General features: G+C 34.8%; 1 protein-coding gene across 23 annotated transcripts in view; it reads right to left on the reverse strand.

The window, feature by feature from the left end:
- Positions 1-22,514, reverse strand: part of PPFIA2 (PTPRF interacting protein alpha 2) — a 209,645-nt gene that overhangs the window by 75,020 nt on the left and 112,111 nt on the right. For all 23 annotated transcript variants that reach the window (XR_002434677.1, XR_002434679.1, XR_002434678.1 and 20 more), the window contains one exon: positions 2,940-3,056. Coding sequence is in view for 20 of the 23 variants with exons in the window: in XM_021385290.1 (XP_021240965.1) it covers positions 2,940-3,056 (117 nt within the window). In the remaining 3 variants the exon portion in view is untranslated. The remainder of the gene's footprint in view (positions 1-2,939; positions 3,057-22,514) is intronic.

A 22,514-nucleotide genomic window follows, 5' to 3' on the forward strand; every position in this document is an offset into this window, starting at 1 on the left:
TCATCCCTGATAAAAATCCATCAATTTCAGAAGAATTATAGTAATTATTTCTTATATATTTGAATTAAAAAGTGCAGTGTGGAACTTGGTCTGGAATATTCTCCTATAAGGTCCAGAAAAAGGTAATAAATTTTGGAACACAGAGGAAACACACCATTATAAGAGCAGGATATACTATAATGGTTAATATATATAAGGTATACAAACATCGGAAAATGAAATATTTTCCAAACTAACTTCAATTCTTCCCAAATACATATGAGTATTTCTGAAAATATGCCATTTTATTCAAGAACTCAATTTTCATGGCTTACATAGAAGTAGAAATAAATATGAGCAAGGAATAAATTCAAAAGAAAAAAAAAAAGGATACTTAGCATCCAGCAAGCACCACGTTAAAGGGACTTAGTTTATAGCAAGAAATGAGAACACACTGTGGTATTCCAGTTACGTATGGTAGATGGTGCATGAAATTCAATCACAAGTTCACGTACACCAACTTGTCTTTAAGTGTAGTAATTATTGTTGGGAAACGCCCCAAGTTTTCCCAAGGGGTTGCCCTCCTTGCGTGGGGAAACACAGACAACTCAGTATGAGTGTGAATAGCAGCTTCCAACTTTATTGTAGCAACATGCCAACTTATATAGCATACTTGCTTCCAGGGATACAAGCTCTATGCAACCAAGCGTATAAGAGAACAATACCATTACCCAGGCTAATTTCGTGTACAGTACATATCGTTAAGTACAGAACTCTATGACTACTAGAAACACCACATTCCATGCAAGTATAACTTGCCTCTTTCATCTAAGATTACATCGTAAATCATTAGCTATGTGCTCCCAAGCACACCACTTCTCAACAATTATGACTTTAGAAAGGAAACTCTTATATTTGGTTATCTTGACAAATTATTCTTCAAACTAAAAGCAATTTAGGGCAAAAGCATTTCCTTCTCCCAACCTGACCATGACTGTTGATTGGAGATAGAGGAAAGTGACTGCTAATTCAAAATGGCAAATGAAAGTAGAGACTAAGGATTTCTCAAATAACTCATTACTCTGTACACTTACAAGGACTTTCATACTGCTTAGAAAGAATGAATCATACTGACTTAAAATCACATGTAAATGGGTGTGTAATGGGTTATGAGTTAAGCTGGCAACATCTTATGTTGGTGGCTGGTATGTATAATTTGAATGTGAAATTATAAAAATTCATATTCTTCTAACTTCAGAATTCTGGTCAAAGACATCTACAGGCTTTTTTTTTCTTTAAGTTCTTTTTCTTTGTTGAACTTTTCGTTGAGCACTTTCTCACTAAATTCTCCAAGACAGTCACCTACTTTTATGTGAGATATAGCCTAGTTTCGACCATTAGCTCCTGAAACATTATCCCAGAGTTCACTTGGCATAACCTGAGATAATAGACGAATGTTGATAATCCTTTATTAACACCTTGCACCCAGAGGTATATCAGGTGCAACCAATATACCCCACTCTCACTGTCAAGTGTGCTCATCAATTGTCAGTTTTGTCAGTTGCTGATGTGGTTGTTTTAAGCTGGAAATCATTAGCATCGAGGAGCACAGTCTTGCTTCCTGGTTGTGAGCTCCTTCTTCGCTTTCTGTGCCACTGCAGAGCTTTGCACCTGCCTAGCCTCCTTCCATCTGGTTGGCAGCAGGTTTTGCCCAGTGGTCACAGATCTAGATAGGACAATATCTGATAATAGAAATGGTTGCATCTTAATTCCTATAGTAGATGATCTTTGTAATTTTTTTCTTAACCAATGACTCAGAATCCTTTAAAGCTTTTCTTTTTGTGGAATTTGTCTCCTTGTAGGTTTCTGCACTTGCTAGCTTTCAAACTTCTCTTGCCTAAGTGATATAGCTTAGAAGCTTTACTGTCATAAAACAGAAATTTTAATAACATACCTTGTCAAGGTCCCATTAGAGAACATGTGTGATCTCACTTGTTCAATGATCTGGCAACAAACCTGCCAGTGAAACAACTCACAGTGCAATCTGCAGCCTGTTCTAGGCACAAAATCTAGATCCAAGAAGTTGTTTAATTTGGTTTTAAATAGGGATTTCAACATCAGATTATTGTAAATATTTTCCTTGAGCAGATATCTTAAGTTTGGATTTCTTAAAATCATAACTAAAAGCCATTCACTCTTTTTCCTCTGTTTTTCTGAAGCAATAAATATTCCCAGTTAATGATTCTCACTACTTCTATTTTACCATTAGTTTCTTTTTAAATATTTCATGGTTAGAGATCCAAGCAGCAACTTTACTCATTTCATCTGACTGCGAAGTGTTATGTTATGCTTGCTTTTTAATTTAATATTTTTGAATCAAGAGAAGATATACAGGTTGGTTTTATCCATCTGGAAAACTAACACTCAGCATTTCTAAATCAGATACTCTCTATCTTGTTTTTGCCTTTCAGACTTAAATACTTAGCCTAAATAACATTCAGCTAGTTTGTATTGAAAGAATGCTATATAAAATGCTCTTCGCTTTTCTCTATTACCTTTTGTAGGTCTCGGTCTCTTTTTCATTCCCTTATGGACTATTTTGGCAGCAGTTTTTACACATATGTCCTTTCATATTTATGTGCAAGTACACCATGCTCTTCTGTCTACGACATAGATAGGACCACTCAGTGGAATATACTGTCCTTAATTGTGGTATTTTGCAAGAAAATCCAATAAAAGTTTATTATGACTTGGAGATTTGACTCAATATCCTACCGGAGAGCTAGGACTTGCCCATTTGCATTTGCTTTTCAGTTGAAGAAGCCTGATGTTCAACATTTGTTTCAGTGGCCAGACAATACTGTAAATGAAAGTCTCATAAAATATTCACATTAAAAAATACTATATTGGATTAGTTTTAATACTGATTGTGTACTCCAATGAAAACTAATATTTTATACCTTTTCATGAACCTTTTGCCCTGGCTCCATTCCTTCAATATGCTCTGATTCAGCAGGCCCTTCACCAGCTGCAATTTTCCTTTGAATGTGTGCATTTTGCTCACGCAAAGCTACAATCTGCAAGAGACGGAAAGTAAATGGTCAATATGTATAAGCAAACCAAAAACCTCTGAGCAGGCAATCTGTTAAATCTTGTGACATTATGATACCAAATTGGCCATTTGTAGCAGCTGCAGCATTAGGCTGACACATTCAGGGAGGTTTAAAAAACAAACAAACTTATTACTAATGATTAAGGACAATTAAGGTACAATGGAACCAATAAATGACAGTAGATATGTTAAGTCTTCTTTTATCTTCAATCTTTACTTGGTACCCAGTTATTTTTTTATTTTTAATTTCCACCTTGAACCATGGAAGAATTCTTGGCCATCAGTTTCCTAAAACCTCAAGGATAAGACTCATTCTTTTGTATAGAAAACAATGGATACCAACATGGCATTACAGGAGTACAGGGACAAAAAATATGAATGAAACACAAGTGATGTAAAATTGAGTGTTAGTTTTTTTCAACTTTCCACCAGTTAGCAACTGCAACATACATTTTAAGTATTTTTGTTAAGAAAAAGATGTAAATAGAAGTTTTAAGTGTGGTATTCATTGACTATTTTAGCACATTTGTAAGTCATTTTTTATGTTAAAGATACTGCTTTATTTATTGGTATGTAAATGGTATCAAAAATCTCACACAGTTTCTGGAAAATAAGCTGATTTCTCTCTGTACTGTTCTGTTTCCTGAATGGATAAAATAAAACTCAGTAGTACTGCTTCTGAGTAATGTAAGCACATACCTAATCCTTATATTTATGCTTTTATGTTTATAATATCCAGCTTAACCTCTCCATTACAGAACATGTTCATAGACAGTTTTCCAAGCGCTTACGAATTAATGCTTGCAAGGCAATAATTCTTGATGTAATTCTTAGTGGATTTCATGCTAACTTTTCTTTTGGAAAAAAAATAATGGTAATACTCTAGAGGATGGAGTCATATTTGCTAAAATTAAATAAACATTTAAAAAAATAAATGTGCATAAATACCACTGTTGAGTAATTATTCAGAACTATATCATCAACCTTGGATTCAAGTGTGAGTAATACCTCTTAAAATACGGAAATATGACATTTTTTGTCCTCAAATCATTGTATTTGTTTTCTAAATCACCAGTTAGGGACCAGATAAAACAGAGCCCTTGCTGTTAGGCTGTGTTCTGACATCTTTAGGGAGAAGCTGTATTGTATTCTGTAAATTACAAGAATGTCATGGGTACTTTTCCTACCCATAACAATTTTTGCTTGAAATCCTGGCCTGTGACCCCAGCACAGAGCTAAGATTAACCCTTTGGCATTCGCTATTATCCATTGACTAAAGGCACAATTACAATAGCTGAGCTGAAAATCTTGAACTTATCTGGCTTGCACAGACCAGGATAATGGAAAAGCCAATGTGCTGAATGCTGATATTGAAGTGGTTATCTGATCTCTTCTGTAAAAGCTGGAGAGAGAAAGATCACCAGAAAGACCTTCTATGTCTAAAAGAGATTGGATAAATGACATGCATATCTTTTATCTTGGCTGAAAACAGATGATTATTTAAGAAATTTATTTAAGAAATTAGATGCTTCCATTATGATGGCTAAACGTTAGAAAAAGTAATTCCATCAAAGGACTGAAGAAATTCCAGAAAAAAATCATATTATGAAATAAAAACCATGCCCGTGCTATGGTAGTACACACGAACCTGGTCCTTCTCACTCCTCAGATGCAGAGGAGAAAATTATTTCAGTTTACTCATCAATGAATATTTTCCCTCTCACAGTGCGTATAACAGTACAGATGAATAAATAAATACATGTTTTCAAATTTATAAGGCCCCTACATAAGCTAAATAAAGTCCCATTCAATTTTTTTTAAATAGTTGCACAACCAAATTCTATATTGACTTTTTTCCACGTTTTTGCAATTTAAATTGTATTTAAAGCCATCTGCCAGTGAAGGATGGAAAGACAACTGCTGTAATCATCTTGCTTTAAATTTGTTTTCCATTGAACAGATGCCTACAGCATGAAGAGAAATAAATATATTTAAATTAACTAATAATCACGTAAGGCTAAAACATCAAAAGCATTTATTTTTGTAGGATTCTTTCTGATATTTAAAATAAGAAATACTTTTGACTTAATTATTTTGATTTTTCTTCTTCTAATTTATTTAATTTATCATTCACTTTAGTAGCATTAGAACTAGTTAAAAATAATTTTTGTGGATAAAAGAGGCTTTAAGCACATGTATATTGTGTAAGACAGTTTCATGCAATCAATAAGAATTTAGATCACTTAAAGAATGTAAGAATTTAAGGAAGACAATAATTTTAAGTTTTGAAAAACTTTTTTTTGTATACTTCCCCTACCTTAAACTACTGAACTTGCATCTTTGATCTTTCAACACTGAAAAAATCTGTCCTATCCAATGAAATTTGCTGATACCTATTTCTTTGACTTTGTGACAGCTGACAGATCCAAAATATTTTGGTTTTTTTTTTTTTTTTTTTTTTAATTTAGTGCAATCAAAAAGGTGTTCCTTTGTGCATGAATGGTATGCCAAACTACTTTTGACTATATTGTACATTTAAGTTTTTCAGTGAATAGGGAAATTGCCTACTTGGATGTCCTCCTACATTATTATAACAGTCCATATTTAAAAAATATTCAACATCATATTTCAGTCTATTGAGAACATAATTCAGCCTCCCAGTCCATCTTCTGACTTCAGTTCTGCTTCAATTTTTACAGGGATAAACCTTGTGTGAAAGTTTAATCAATGGTAATTTTATGTGGATTATCATAATTGAGTGCAGCACACGTAATAAAGGATGCTTAGAGACCTCTGTGGTTTGCTTCTCCCTAAATGGAAATTTAAATCCTGATTCATATGCATAAATGCACTCTTTTCAAGTTAACTTTCTAATTTGTGTTAATCAGAACACAACCTTTCAGAAGCCACTGGCTAGACAGTTCAGAGACACTTAAATGAGGCTAACTGATTTAAATTATTTAATTGTACTATGATGTAATAATGACAGAATTTGTCATTATTAAGATTTTATTAATTTATAGAGCTAGAAATGCATGCAAATTTTCTTGGAATTTTATATATAATTCCTGAAAAGAATTATAATGATAATCAGCCATTCGTATCATCAAGGTCTTGTAGTAACAATACACTCTATTTCTTTCAGTTTTTGGTGGAGGAAAAACACTGCATAGAATGCACACCTGCAAAATCTTTTCAATGAAAAACAAATGGATCCTTTTGTGAACCATAATAAAAACTAGCCATTTTGAAAAAGAGAATTTTTCATGGGGGGGAAAGGGCATTTAAAACTAAACAGAGACAATTTATGTGTTTCTCAGGGTAGTTTTTAGGAAGGACGCAACTCATTCAGTGGGGGTCATCTGAATGCCTACTCTAGATTGTACCTGTAGATACAGGACTTACAGAAAAACCTCAGACATGTCAAAATATTAATTTTAATTATATTTCTTCAGGAAAAAGACATCTTTTAATAATCCTGTTCAAAGGAGACTTTCAATATTTCATTAGAAACTCACTGGATAGTTTCAGATTTTGCTGCAATTTTAATGACTCTGCCAGTTGAGGTGTGACAGATTTGGCTGCAGTACTGTAAGACATTTGTGCCTACATCTTCTTAGTCTGAGAGTATCAGCAGAATATCAGAAGCAGCATGAGTAAGCGTCCAGGAAGTGACATTCAAAACTTTGCACTTCAACTCAGATTTATATGTGATGCAAGACTAGGAACAGTGGCATCCAAGTCACAGAAATGCAATCTCTGCTGTAAGGGCACAGTTTGTTATATTTTCAGAATTACACCTCCACTGCTCTAAAAGATCATATTTGGTTTGAAGCCTGTACAGACGTACTACGTAGAAAAGTATCCCTATCACGTTATTTGCCATTATAATTATAATCGCATTATAATGTGATGTGTAGAATTACACTAACTGGCACAAAAAGATTTGACTGGATATCTCCCTTTACAGATCTGAATGAGCAGTTAAGCTCTTCTTATAAGTAAAAACATTATTAATATTTTTGAATTTCTTACGGCTAGAAGACTAGCAATTTCTAAGCCTCAAATATATTCCAACTGAAAATCCTATTTTCAATCATGCCTAAAAGATACATTCCTGGGGAAACCCCAACACTCATTTATGGGAGCATTGCCTGTGTTTCTGTGCATTTGGTTACGTTGCATTACCTGCTCTGTCAGGCAGGAAAGGCAAAACCATGACTGAGCCCAACAGTATTCTGTTAAGCATAGAAGGGGATCTTGCTGCCAGGAAGGTATCATGGGAGCTCCAGCGCTGACCCTGCTAGCCACATTGGAGGGACTGAAGATCAAAATGGACTCATCTGTTACAAGAGTGACAGGAAAGCCTGGGGCAATTGCCAGATGAGCCAGCTGGGCACTGAGACAGCCTGAAGAAGGTCTGCTGTGAGAACAGTGGCTGAGCAGCCAGAGCAAGCGGTGGGGGCCCAGGCTGGCCCACCTCGAGGCTTGAGGCAAGCCAGGTCTGTGTTAGGTCTCTGGCATTTCAAATCCACTTCCACTGCCTACCTTTTGTCTTAATTAAGCATATTTTGCATCAAAGAAATCACTTCTACATTACATCGTTCTGTCACTGTTGGCAGGCTGATGGAGGAGCCCTTGCGTGTGCCAGGACACTGAGTGCTTTAGATAACACACAGCAGTGCTGGCAGTCACAGGGCTGTAGGAAAGCAACTGCATCAGAGGTGCTCGCTGTGCAAAGCAGAAGTACCAGCCCAGCACCAGCTGTGCTCTACAGGCACACAGAGCTATGCAAAGGTACCTCTGAATTAGCAGCTTGATTGTATTGCAACAAGACCTATTTGATCTCTGTACCTACAACTGTGATACAGTGCACCACCACCTTTGGCAATTTTGGCAGATACCGTTCTGATGTCTGCCATATAAGCCCTCATAAGACTTCTTTTTCCCTATAAAAATGTACATACTAATAAATAATACACAACTATTTAGTCATCCACTCACTTTCTCACAGTGTCATAAAGATGGAAATATTTTTAATTATTTCCACAAATGGAGGAGATTGAGAGAGTGGCAATGTGAAGCTGCTTCTCCTGGCCAGTAGCTTCTGTTTTTACAAAACACCATTGCAATGGAAGTGTTCTCTCTGGCATTATGGGTAGCAATATACCATAAAACACGAAGTATATTGGTATGAACTCACTTAAGGTTTTAAGAGGTTAAACTCCATACAGACAGTGACACGATTTACAAGACTACCCACAAATCCTGATAGGCTCAGTTTTTTTATGTCAGTCAAAGGAAGAACCCAAACAGTTTGCCTCCTCTTTGAGTAACTAATAGTGAGGAAGCATATACTAGTGAGAAGGCCAAATAATTAGACCACCAAAGTCCTTCCAGAAAAAAACACCAAAAACCAGAGGGAGAGAGCGTGGGTGTGTCTTAACCGCATTCTAAACATTCTTTTAAAAGGCAACAACAGTTCAAAGTATGTCACAAACTTTTGTCTAATAGAGGAAATTTCATATACCATTAAAGATTAAAGAAGGGAAATGAAATTTCAGAAGGCAGATAGCAATTAATTTTTCTCAGCAAACATTAAAATATTTCCAGCAAATAATGTAAAACTAAAAAAAATAATTTGTTCATTCATTCTAACCAAACCTGAAACTTCATTTTGGTTGCAGGTATTGTTGGAATTTATGGTATGATTTCATCTAAAATCTCATTAGTTATGAGCTTCCTTTTAGCAATGGAATTTAAATCTTTCATCAAATTTTGGTCTCACAAATCAAGACCATTTTATTTGGTAAATTCTCTTTGAAACCACAGTTCAAATAATTCAGATTAGTTAATAATGCTAATTGAATGGCAGTTTCAAGAATTCAGAGTGAAATAAATAAACTAAAACAGTGGATTTTATTTTCCATTATGACATGACTCTTTAACAAGAATCTCAAGATCTGCAATACATATCCACACAGTAAAATGCAGAGCTCTAATTGCATGGCAGCAATTTTGTACTGCTTTTTAAAAGTTGTCCTTTTCTTTTTTTAAAATCACAAATATTAGCTAAAGCAGTAACTTTGTTTAATCTGCTCTTCTCCATGCTTCCGGGCCATATAGCTCTAATGGATTCCAGTCTGTCCTTTTATTCCAGAAAATTTATTCTGTTGCAATCACCAATCAGAAAGGGGACAAGTAAGATTTCTCTTCTAACAGCTTAACTCCTCTCTTTCCCACTGTCAATGGTTTACGGGCGTTCGGCCTGGTTCCGTGACGAAGGGGACGGGGGATCCACGGGTTCACACCCCATGAAAAGGGAAAAGGGAAGAAAGGGTAAGGAGATGGCCCTGAGAGCAAAGAACAGCGGCAACAATCTGAGGAGAAACAAACTAATTTACTAAATAAGATATCGGAATGCAAAACAACACACTATAATACAATATAATTACAATTTAAGCTGATAAATCCAATACAGAGAGAGAGAATGTCCCAAAATCAAGGTAGGCCTTACTCTACTACCGACGATAAGACGGCCGGAGAGCGAGGTGCTGCCAAGACGAGAGACGGCGGAAAAAGGGCTGAGGTCTCGTGATCTGCAAGTTTTTATACTGCAAGCTTTTATCTTTTCCCTCCGGCTGGAAAACGGTAACAGAGGAGCAAAGTACCGCGGGGACTGTAGTAGTCCTTCTCTTCTGAGAACCAGGTATATCCACTACATGATGTTATGATGTGGAATACCAATAACCGAAAATCACAAAACCATGACACCGACGGATCTCCAGGCTATTTCCCAAGGAACAGAATCATTAAAGCTGCTGAGGACCTTGTTTTTTGTGCAAGGCTGATGAGAGGTTTTAGAAGGGTTGGTCTTGAGTAAAAGCTCATTATCTGGCACATCTGATTTAGAAATTACTGAAAAACAGACTTTATAAAAATCTGCTTCTGTGCAACTTTCCTTCCTTTGTAACTTGCCTAATTAAAGTAGTTGCTTTATGGAAAGGTAAACCAAGTGTTAAGGAAAATAAACATATATGTATATATATGTATTCTGAGAAGCAAATGTTATCCTTGTTTAACATGAAATTAATAAAAAAAGCTCCAGACTATTGTAGGTGCATATTCTGACGTAATAAACCAAACTTATCATAAATCCATAAGGAGCGTTTTAAAACAAGAGTTAAAAAATAATCTCCCTGAAGATGATGTCAGTGCTGAATTTTTTGAGTTTTTTCATCCGGCACTGTAGTTATACTGTAAAGCACAAAATGTTTAGAGCTTTTTTTACAGCAGGTAGGAGTTGAAATGACCGTGGACAGTGCATCATTGTAAAAAACATTAGCCACACAAAGAAAGAACAAAAGGTAAGGAAAAAATTCTCTTCAGATTGTAGAAATAATTTTGTAAAGTGGGGAATGAAAACTTCAGCATGAACAGCCTCCCACTGGGAGAGGAGAAATGCACAAGATTTTTTAAAATTCTTCCCATTCAGCTACTTAAATGAATCAGACAAATTTATAAATTGGGCTTTTGTAGCATTTTGAAAATTCACTTTTAAAATTAGCGTTTGCATCTGACTGACAACCTCAACTAGGTTTATGTTATATTTGTTTGCATCCCAGTATATTTTCTTGTTCTTTAGGTAGTGAGCTTTACAGAAAATTTACACAATCGAGCCAAAATGTATCCTGACATGTCAAGAAAAATAATACTTTATTCAAAGAAAAATACTGTAAGAGTTATGACTAATAGATACTTTCAACATTTTTACATCATAAATTCCTTCCTTTCTGAAATTACTGACCTTGTATTAATATGTCTGTTTAGATTTCATTACTATAGAAAATTGTTCATGAAGATGAAATTATTCTTGTCAACCCTTGTTCATTAGACAGCGGTAGGCCTAATGAAAATAGATATGGTATGTTTGTGTGATATGGAGCTTAATAAAAGAGAAAATGAAAGAGGATCTATATACTTGTGCTCCTTAATGGCCAAGAAGTGCTGTCCTACCATTACTAGAAAGCCAGCATGTGCTGGCTAATGCTGCAAGAAAATTTACGTCCAGATTAAAGCAACAATTTTCAAACTGATCAGAGGAACATTATCAAAGATGGTTGGCTTAAAAAGTCAAGGAGATCTTCCCCTTATAGGAAAAATGGAAGATCATACAGTCATACAGTGAGATCCAGCCCTTGGTTATGCTTTATAGCTTACGACTTTACCTTCCATGATTCAAGTTTTGTCAAAAAAAAAAAGCTAAAACATCTTGATTCTGCTGCTTCTTGTACGTCTTAATTATTTAATTCATAAAATCTTGATGTAAGCACTGCCTTTTGTGACCCTGCTGGTATGGCTGCTAGCATTTTCAAGCTGCTATTATATCACTCAAATGCAAATAATGAATGACAACATGCCAAAAAGTTTGAAGATGTTCTGAATTGGGAAGATTGATAAATTTAACTGAGAATGTTAACCATACTTGTGATCCTTCACTGATGCTGGTTTGTACTCGCAATACCTACTGACAGATTCCAGATGTCAGTGTTTTTTATCAATGTGTCTATGAGGGCATTTCTGCTTGTGACCAGGATTCTCTGGTCTGGTGGCACTCACAGCTGAGGTACTCAGCTGGCCACAGGGCCTCCTGCACTGAAGCCATCGCTAAGCCCTGGCTCTTTCTGAACTGGTGTGTGGATCAGCAGTCTTTTTGATTCTATAAATGTAATAATACACTAACATTTTTTGGCTGGTAATAAGGTGATAGGCTTTATCACTCTCCTTCATTATGAGTTCTGAACCAAATAAAGCATTATCGCTTTGTGCTTTTGTGTGTGATCTATGGCAAGTACCACTTATTTCTGTGATATAGGGGCAACTCTTTGTAGACAGAATATAAACCAATTAAAGCAGCTGTGCAGTTACCATTATGAAAAAAATTCTGTTAGGATTTTTCCCAGATTATTGGGTACACTTCAGTACATTTTCTTCAGAAACCCTTATCTAAGTCAACAAAAATGTGCTACTTTAAATTTGTCACAAATATTATACTATGAAACAAGATACAGTGAACAAACTATTTCTACATAGACTAGCGCAATGGAAAAATAGTAACAAATATCAGTTATATGGCTTTTTCACAGTGTGTACTTGGCATTTAGTAATTGCTATTGCTTTTTTTTTAACCAAGTTAAAAAAAAAAAAAACCTAGCAAAAATATTAGGTTTATATTATTACTTTCACAAAGATACTTGTTAGGATATAGAAACCCCAGAATTCACTAGTAGTATAGGGAATGATTTCCAGTTGACCAGAACTGAGATTTGGCAGAAACATTGTGATCTTCATTGTTCTGCATAATATATGTGACATACTAAAATATATGTAGATGTATTAATGTATTATACATGGGCTAATCCAAAGGTAGTGCTTCCGATTTTATTATGTTGGCCCATGATGTTGGAGATGGATATTGGTAGTATGGCAGTAGAGGTTGAACCTTCCCACCAATATTCCATTCCATTTTTTTGCTGTGTGACAAACAGCAACAGAGGGGCAGTCTTACAGAATGGCAGATGACATGGAAGTACAAATGAAGGAAAGGTGTGGCACTGAATCCCTCCATGTGGAAAAAATGGCATCCACTGACACTCATTGATGCTTGGTGAACATTTATGGGGACCAAACAGTGGATGTGAGCATGGTGAGATGGTGGGTGGTGCAGATACTGACGAGCACAACATGCATGCTCTTGTTCATTGCTGTTGAAAATGCATAACAATGGTGACTATGTTGAAAAATGGAGTTTTGTAGCTGCAAATGTTCTCTATCAAATAGTATTACTGTGCTCTTTGTATCTGTTCTAGTTTCCATGGAACTAAAGAGGAGGCATTACTTGCGGAGCAACCTACGCGTTTCTATAAATACACTCTCTATTTTATTAATATATTTATTTATTTTATAATTAATGCAGAAAAATATCTAATTCTCTAATGCAAAGAAATTAACTGTGGATTACACAAGTAGAAATGTGCAAACTACTCTCTCCAGATGCAATGTCAAGCAAACTGGGCCATTTCTTAAGGATGGAATGAAATAATATAATTCTACTACAGCTCCTTTCTGAGTAATTCCACATTCACATTGATAGTGCCTACTGTTATTAATAAAGATGACAGAATCTTTTCTAATGCTGACATTTCCAAAAATATACCATTCAATATGCAAAAGAATTTTCTCCATTAAAGCTGAAATACTTTTTACAGTATATCCAAAGTAAAATTATTTCTATATTTACTTTCAGTACAGATATATGATGTGAATTGCACTTAGTTGCACCAAGCTAAAAAAAAACACAAAAAAAACCACCTGATTTTAAAAATCTCATAAGTGTATTTACTTAGATTAGCACTTACTAAGACACTTCTATTAATTGCATACACCCAGCATACTCTCTCTTCCTACTTCTCCCATATGGACTCAGTTTGTTATACTCGTGGTTCTTGCTCTGCTTGTTAATGAAGGAGAGCCAGTATAGAACGATGAGTAGCAAATTACCCTTGATTCATCTTATTGCAGACATGTAGCTTTTACCACTGTGCTAGTTAAGAATTTGGAGAATACTCTTAGACTTGCAGGTGCGCTGTTGGGCTGAGGTAACCTAATATGAAAACCCAAATGATACATCTGCTGGTTCATATATTAACTAGAATATTGGTTAATAAATATGAACCTACTGAAGCTTAAAATTGATTTTAATTACTGACTTGAGTCATTAACATGTATCTTTTATTCAAATGTAGCACGTAAAGCCAATTTATGCATTAAAAAATTGATTATGGAGAGCAATAGGCATAAAATATAATACTGTGATGTTGTTACACTATTTAAAACGTGTTTTGAGAGTTAATGGATGTAGATGTTTTTAATGAATCACGTAATACTTAATAAATAAACAGAAAATTGCTTAGCCATCCCAAAGAAATATATTAAATAAATAATAAAACCATATATTGTTACAGCAGATCATAAACAAAGCAAAATGGGTAAATGTTTTGTATTTTCGTCAAGATGAATGCACAAGAAGATTGTTAAGGGTAAAGAATCAACAAGACTAATTCTTGCAGTGATATTATCTTGATCCTCCAAACATCTCATCTGTCAAATGTCAAGTGACCCTGGAGCTGATACAGATGAAAAATAATCAGCTGTGTTCTTAAATCTGAATTTACACAACCAGTGCATGGTAAAATAGCACACATTTCTAAGCCTATGAATCCCAAAACATAGATCAAACAGAATTGATGTATTCTTTCTTCTAGTGTCTTACAGAAAGGCATTGTGTGCATACACTGAGCAAATTAAACATTAGGCATTAAAATTTTCAGTGTTATCCTTTGTAAAAGCAATGGTGAGCTTTATAATGCAAATCAGCTAAGCATAACTTTATATTTATGGTATGTTCTTTAACAAGTTAGTGTGTTTAAGTTATTTTGAAACATAACCTTATGAAACCAAGGCCTATGAGAGTTCTAATCCATTGATGTGTAAGCTCCCTAAACAGGCTGACAAACACATGATATTAAATTCAATCTGAAATTATCCCAGTGTCAAACCTCATGCTGATTATGAACAATCCCTAAGCAAACCACATACAAATAAACTTCTGTTTATTAATCTCCTGGAGTTTCAGGTGTACAGGCAAACTTACGTGAAATATGCTCAGCTGCACCCCTGGCCCCTGCCAACCCTGTTCTTCCCACAGCTAATATTTCTTTGGCTGTCTTCCTGTGTCCTCTCTCTGCCTTTATTCTACTTTGGGTGAGGAACTGGTGATAAATAAGAAATCCTTGGAACCTGTGCTAGAAACATAGCCTTTTCCCATTCTGTAATTCTCTGGAATAAAGTAGAGAAGATAACAGAACATCAATTTATCACTCTTAGATATGTTCAGCTTTGGCTCCATGTCATATGTTGATGTATTTGTTTGCTGTCATGCAGAAATGTCAGGCATACCCCGCAATCCCTATTTAATGATGCATATAAAGTATTGTGCTGGCCCTCAAAATAACTCCAGTAACTGAATTTCCAGAAATGGAATGTATCTGCTGATTAATTGCAGGACAGTTGTTCTGTAGTGAGCCCTGGACATGATGTCCTATCGTTATTTAGACTCAGACCCTCATGGACAGCACTGTTGTTTTCACCTTGCCCACAGTCCCAGCCTCTCTTCCATTAAAAAGAACAGGCACGTAGCTGGGTAAAGATTTGTGCTGACATATTTAGCTCCCCAGCATGGAGTTATGACATGGTGAGTGTATGTCATGCAGCATACTAGGATTCATGCAGGATCCCAAGCCTGGCAGATAGCGCACTTGGGGAGACACTGCAACAGCCATTAGCTGTCAAAAATCAAGTTATGAAATTTAGTTGTATTCATCTATCAGTGCTTATGAAATGAATAATTTTACCCATGAAATCTGTTGGATTGGCTTCTACTACTTCTTCTGTAGGAACGCTGTACCCAGTTAAAATAACCTTAGTGCTTTTGGAAGGCAAGAGCATTCAGAAAGCACAAGTTCAGCCTGACTCTTGGAAGTGATATTCACAGGGCCCCTATGGAGCACTGGTCCTTTAATGGAGTTCTGTCGAGAGTGTGGTGATGCAAAAATAATCATAGTAAAAATGGGCATTAAAAGCACTCAAATATAAATGTGAAGATGGAATATTTTTCTACTAAAAGTACCAATAAATATTTATTTATTTGAATTAAGATTGGAACAAATTTTGTTATACAAATAGAAGGACAGTCTCACCCTAAATGCAAACATCTTAAAACTTAAGCAAAAGATATTATAAAAATGAGAATACAACTTTTAAATAAGAGTATAATGAATACTTCCACTATATTTCCTAGTTCCTTTTCTTTAATTATTTACACGAAAGAGTTGGGAAGCAGAAAATATGTAAAAGAACAAACATTTTTCTTCATCAGATTACATTTTTATAGGAGAGAAGTGGTACCTAGCTTGTTTTCGGAATGAAATAGAACACTCTAGAAATACTTCTTACAATACACATAAAAAGGGGGGGAAAAAAGAGAATATATTGGATTATGTTTATGCTCGTTTTGATGAAGGTGCTAATTTTTAAGGAGTGTTTTTGTTACAAGATTTGGAGGAAACTGGGAATTTTTACTCTCCAGTCATCATTTATTCAGAGATGAAACCAAAGCTTGAAATAAACCATCAGTGTCTCAAATCACAGGGGACCAAGGTTTCATTAAGTCAAATGTTTCTGTCAGATTAAAAATGAAGCAGATTTGAAGAGATTTGCAAAATAGATTTCAAACATCTAGCTTCCTGCTCTTTTAATGTATATTTAAACAATTGCTTCACAGCAGCACAGCAGGTTTGGAGGAACAGTAAAAAAGAGGAATTAGCAAATCACACTTTTCCATTCCTTTTTGCCTTTTGTCATGTTGCATTAAGCATTATCGTACAAAATTTATGTTTTTTCTCTTCTTGAGAAAGTGTAATTTACAGCTGATCACAATTCAATGTGTATATACTTACTGATACATAAGGATGTGCTGTAACATTACACTGAGAAGTGCAATAGTTCTCAGGCTGTTTTGTGAGTGACAGGAGTAATACTAAACTGTTCTTCAGTGATAAACCTGAGACAATGGCATCCAGTCACAAATCTTTATATAACAAAAATCATTACAAAGTTTCACAAATACATAAAATGAAGGAGCGGTTTTAACTATGACCCAAGATTTAAAGAAAACAAACATCAATATTGCAGTGGAGATGCTTAGGAGCTTTAATCTATCATTTCTAGTGAAGAATCTGACTCCTCTATTAATAGCAGTGAAATTTTGGAGCAGTTTAATCTGTTTATGTTTGGGATCTTTGACAATATGGAAAATAAAAATAGAATGTAACAATTGTCTTTATGACACGTGTTGAAAACAGAATAATTTACACACTAGATTCATGAAGGAATGAAAAGCCTTTCCTTTCAACTAAGCTTTCTTAGAGAAGCCCTCAGCAAACATACAAACACAGACCATGTTCTCTTTTCTGCTGATCAGTCTTTACTACAAAGTGGTTTCCTTTAAGGAAGAAATTAAAAGAACTTATATGCATAACTTGAACATGCCATCAGTATTTTAGAATTTATTATAGGTGGCCACATACTGAACAGAAGGGCAAGAGAACATAGCATTTCACAATCTCGGTTGAAAATACTCTAAGATATTAGGACAGCTATACAACACTGCTCTCCAAAATCATTTCAGCAAAGATCCAAGTTACTGAACCTCCTTAACATACATTACTGGGTTGCCAACACTGCACGGTATCCTACACATACATAATCTAAGTGACTAAGGAAAGTTAGAAATGGGAAATTAAACCTAGAGGCATTTCTTAATGAAGATTTTTGTATCAGAACACTAAAATATGTACAAAATCATTATCTGCTGTCACTGTCGAAAAGAAAACACAAGCTCATCTTGCATTCAGAATTGTTCTGAAAAATTTTCTTAGTGGTAGAATGTATTGTTGATATAAGTAATACTGAGAAACCACAAGTGGAATAATGATGTTTTGTTTCAAATATGTCAATAGAAATTACTGTTCTAAAGTGACTATCTGAAAAATGCATTGGATTTTAGACCTATTCTGCTCAGACTTTAGGGGAGAAATGCTTCTGGCAGAAATGCCTTGCTGCCCTACATATCCACAATTGTAGCATTAGTTTTTGTGGGGTTTTTTTTTTTCCCTATAAGACTTTAGATTAGAATTAGCTGAGAGCATAGAATGAAATACCTATAGTAACTTAACTGATTATTTCTTGTGCTTATTTTTTGATCTTGTAAAAAATAAGGCAGTGAAGGATGTAATGCTGGTGTAGTAATTTTCAATCTCTTCAGCTGCTGTGCCACACATCCTAATTCAGATGTGTAGAGATCAAAATTAATACTGTGAGGCATGGAGTATAAGAAACAGTCACAAAATAAACTAACATTGCTTTGCTTCATTGCCACATTTAAAACAAGTGCAACGGTAACATTTTTTCAGAGTTAACATTTAACTAGATAGTTAAAGGCAAAAAGAAATGGAATTACATATAGGACATAAAGATTACATTTCAAACTATGACATTTTAATTACGTGCAACTTTGCAGAGAATATATCATTTGGCACAATTACATAGAAATTTAAGATCACAAGTTCACACTACAAAGGAGGTTTCACCAGAGTTAGATCTGTGTAAAGTTATTTCTTCAAGAAAAAAATCAGGAACATTAGAATGTAGGTGAGAGTTTATGCAGCAGTAACTTTCACTTACACTACTCTGAGAAAATATGGTAAAATGCAATAATACAGATGAAGGCTATTTCAGATTTTTCACCGGAAAACATGCTTTAAGTCACCAGAAGTAGGTATAAGCTATCTAGCCTGGCCTTGCTTTCATCTTTTGGAAAAGAAGTCACTGAATTTCACCCTGTTTTCATCCACATATTTAAATTCCATCATTTTCTGAATGTTGAATTGATAAAAATTTGAGTATATTAGACATTCAAGAAATGCAAATGCTATTTTTTCTTATCAAAATATTCCTTCAATATCGTTTCTACTCCAAAAATCTCTTTGTATTTCCATACAAAGGCTAAGACCACCAAGAAACACCTCTAACAAAAAGTGCCTTAGGTTAAGAGGAACAAAAACTCTCTAGCAGCTAGAGTTTGAAAATATACTTTCACATGCAGCCCTTGGTATAAAGAGTATACCATAGTTAGCTGAAGTTTTATTTTAAAATACATATATATTAAATACTAAAGAATCTGTTAGCACCTTTGATACTACGGTTATGTCTGCAGCATCTCTCGGTGTCAGCCAGAACTGTCCACAGCTATTGAATGCACCTGCATTTTGTACTAGTTTCTTGACTTGTCCTACATAGCAAAAACTAGGCAATCAAGACGGTCTTTGAAAGGTCTTTGGTGAGTAAGTGGTTGTATTTTCTGATGTTTCTGGTACATAATATAAAGAATCATAGATCACAAATCATCCTTTCTCTTCAGTGATATAAATAATTTATGGATGATTTCACAGATGCCATAAAAAAGTAACATTAGGGTACTCTAATGAATAGACTAACCCACTGTCAGTTATGAAGAAACACTGCACAAATGAGAGAATGCATGCAGTTATATGATCATGAGGAAAATCTTCTGCAATCTTAGCTCTAGGAGTTAAATTCATCCACAAAATGTTGAGTAAGATTTGGTAGAAGCAAGAGGAAATTTTAACAATGAGTTTTTAAAAGGCAGCCAGAGACTTTGAAATAAAATCTATGTGTTAGTTGACAGAAGCAGTATCATGTGTGGCATTTGAAAACAGCACAGGCATTTTCATCAAATGTTGAAGAAAAGCGTTTGGTGGTACCTCAAACCAGTAATTTCTCTAATTTCATATTCTACACAGTCCCACTGTTTTCTGAGTTCCAAAGTATATGATTAAGATAATGAATATAATTAACACACTATTTTTCATGCTACATTGTCTACTAAAGAGAAAAAGTGGAAAAAACAGTAAATTAAACAGAAAAAAAATGTGTTTTGGAATGTCACTTATCATACAAATCTTAATAGTACTGGAAGACTATAAAAGGGCTGAATAAATATTTAAGAAAGGCAGGAGGAAATTTATATGCAAAGTACTATATGCAGCACTTCAAAAAAATGACTTTGTCCCACTATAGTATAAACCATGTATAAAGCTTAATTTTACATTCAAGCATTGGGAAAAATCTCTAAAGGTCATTTTGAGGGGAAAGTGTTGGAATTTCTGGGAAACAGTAAAATCTGTTAATAGAAATCACAACTGTTGTCATTTAACACTTTGCATTGGAGCAGGAATGCATTTAAAAGCATGGGCCTCAGTATCACCTGCGTATGTTCTATGTATCCCTACGTGTTGGAAGCCACTAGAGTTTGAATTACTGATGATATATGTGGCTAATGAAATATCTCAGTGTGTTTTTTGCACATGCTGTAGTTTAGCATACTTTTAACAAAGACACCTGCTCATAACACTAATTACAGGATCTCGAAAGCTCTGGAACAAAAAAGATTATTTTGTCAGTAATTTCAGTACTAAAGTTAATTTCCATGAAGATAAATGACAAAACCAGGTAAGGAAAGTTCCATCCCACTTCCCTTGCCAATGAGAATCATTCTTGTCAAATTAGTGTGTAAAGAGGAAAATGGTTCACAGAACCTTGTTGGAATGTGCAAATGTTCATATGCTCACTGAAAAACGTTGCATCTGCCTTCAAAATGTTCATAAACAGACATTACATTACTGAACCATTGACTTTGGCACGGTCTGTACCTCCTGCAACTTGTACAACTGCTAGTTGCAAATTGTAACCTTCAGCTACAACTATTTGGAGAGACCATGGGTTATGTGGAACCAGATAAAATATTGCATCGTTTCAAAAGTATCTGAGAGGTAAGCAAATGTAGCTCTGTTTTTCAGTGATTTATCACGTGGTAGTTGCTGATAAAAAGCAAATATTGTAAGTATTATGGAATTTAATTACTATATACTGTTATCATACCACAGTCTGCATGAAGACTCTCCAGATTGCTGTTATGTTTAAAGGACCCTTCTACACTCACAAATCAGTTGCAGCAATATAAAGTATACAGTTAAATAACTCTTTTTCTCCCAGTAAAACATACATTTAAATAAAAACTATTGCCTTCACGGAATTGAACCAACAAGGAACCATCTGGTGTTTTGGAAAAGCTCAGAACAACCAACAACAGTGACTTATGCCATATCAAGTCAGTAGTGCAACTGCAGATCAAGGTCCTTCTCTATTATCATGATGTGATTACACATAAATGTTAGTTACACAACCTAAGTTCAGCCAGTGGCTCGAGCTGTCCATCTTGATTGCCCCTGCAATTTAAAGTCACTGGGTGTTACAATTCCCTTTCAAAAAAGAAGTGCTTTACAAGACAGCATTGGCAACTACAGCTGAAATCAGCTTTGTCGGTGTTCCAGATGTTTTCACACTCTTTGGTGTGCATCAAACATGCTATAAAAGACTGTTAATTGAAAGATTATTTACATCTAGTGAAGGAAGCTACAGTCTCCCCTTCCCCCTTTTATATGAGTTTATTTCCAGCACAAGTACTCATGAATGTCTGCTGTTTCTCACTGTTGCTGTGCCAGAACAGCTGTAAGATAGGTACTTCACAGAAAGGTTCTACCTTAACAGATAGATTTTTACAGTTTTTTATCCCTGAATCTATTTCTCGTTATATACTTAACCATATGCTCATTTAATCAGGGGACCATGTACTGTCATCATTTTATGTTTAAATACAGTCCTGAATATGTAGTACATTCTTACAATCAGTATGAGAAAATGGATATGAAAATTAAATACAAATTCTCATGGGTGAACAAACACTGAATAACAGGAATATGGAAATTACTGAAAAGCATAAGTTTAACTCCCTTGGAAACTCTGCCCATGTATTTTCATGTATAGTATGATAAATTTTTAGAGCCCTATATTGCTGTGCATTCATTATGTTATCTAGTGTAAGAACAGGTGCATATATTGTGATAGTCTAACTAATTTTGACTCATTTAAATTACTAATTGTGTGAACATTATCTGTGTGAAAATTATCCACTTATCTCTTTCTATCTCTCTCTATTTATTATTATTTTACTGGATTTCCAGTTTTAAGCTTGAACAGTTCCTCACGGGAAACTGGGATACCAGTATTCTGATTGTGTTAATAGTCATGTCAAGCTTTGCTAATTAGATACCTTTCTAAATTTCTTACTATCATCTAGAGACAATTTTTTTTTATACCATTTCTAAGCATTAGGAACAAGAACGACTATGAAAATCCTATTTCAAACTAACTTAATTGCATATGTTTTTACTCCACATTGTCAATACAAGTTTAACTAATTTTCTTTCAATCTCCAGCTAATAAGGCAATGCTCTAAAGACCTGGTCCCATCCTCAGTGAAGTTAACTTGGATATGAATGAGAGGGATATGCGCAATGGGATGCATCTCATTTGGCTTCACTGTTCAAAAGGACTGCTTTCTGTTTAATAAGTGCTAGCGCAAGTAAAATATTACTCATACTCAATATAGTATAACAAAATTATTTGAACCCAACTATTCCATGAAATGGAACAGTAAAAGAGGGATTTTATGTTACAGATAAAGTAACTATACTTTGTCTGCCCAAATAAAAGGGAGGATTCATAATGTCTGGTTCATAGCTTATATAAAAAGGAAGAACTAACACACTGCAGATCCTTTTTAAGAAGTCACTTTAAGAAAGTTACTAATTCTAGCTTAACA

This window comes from Numida meleagris, chromosome 1 (genome assembly GCF_002078875.1).
Source record: "Numida meleagris isolate 19003 breed g44 Domestic line chromosome 1, NumMel1.0, whole genome shotgun sequence".
Classification (NCBI taxonomy): domain Eukaryota; kingdom Metazoa; phylum Chordata; class Aves; order Galliformes; family Numididae; genus Numida; species Numida meleagris.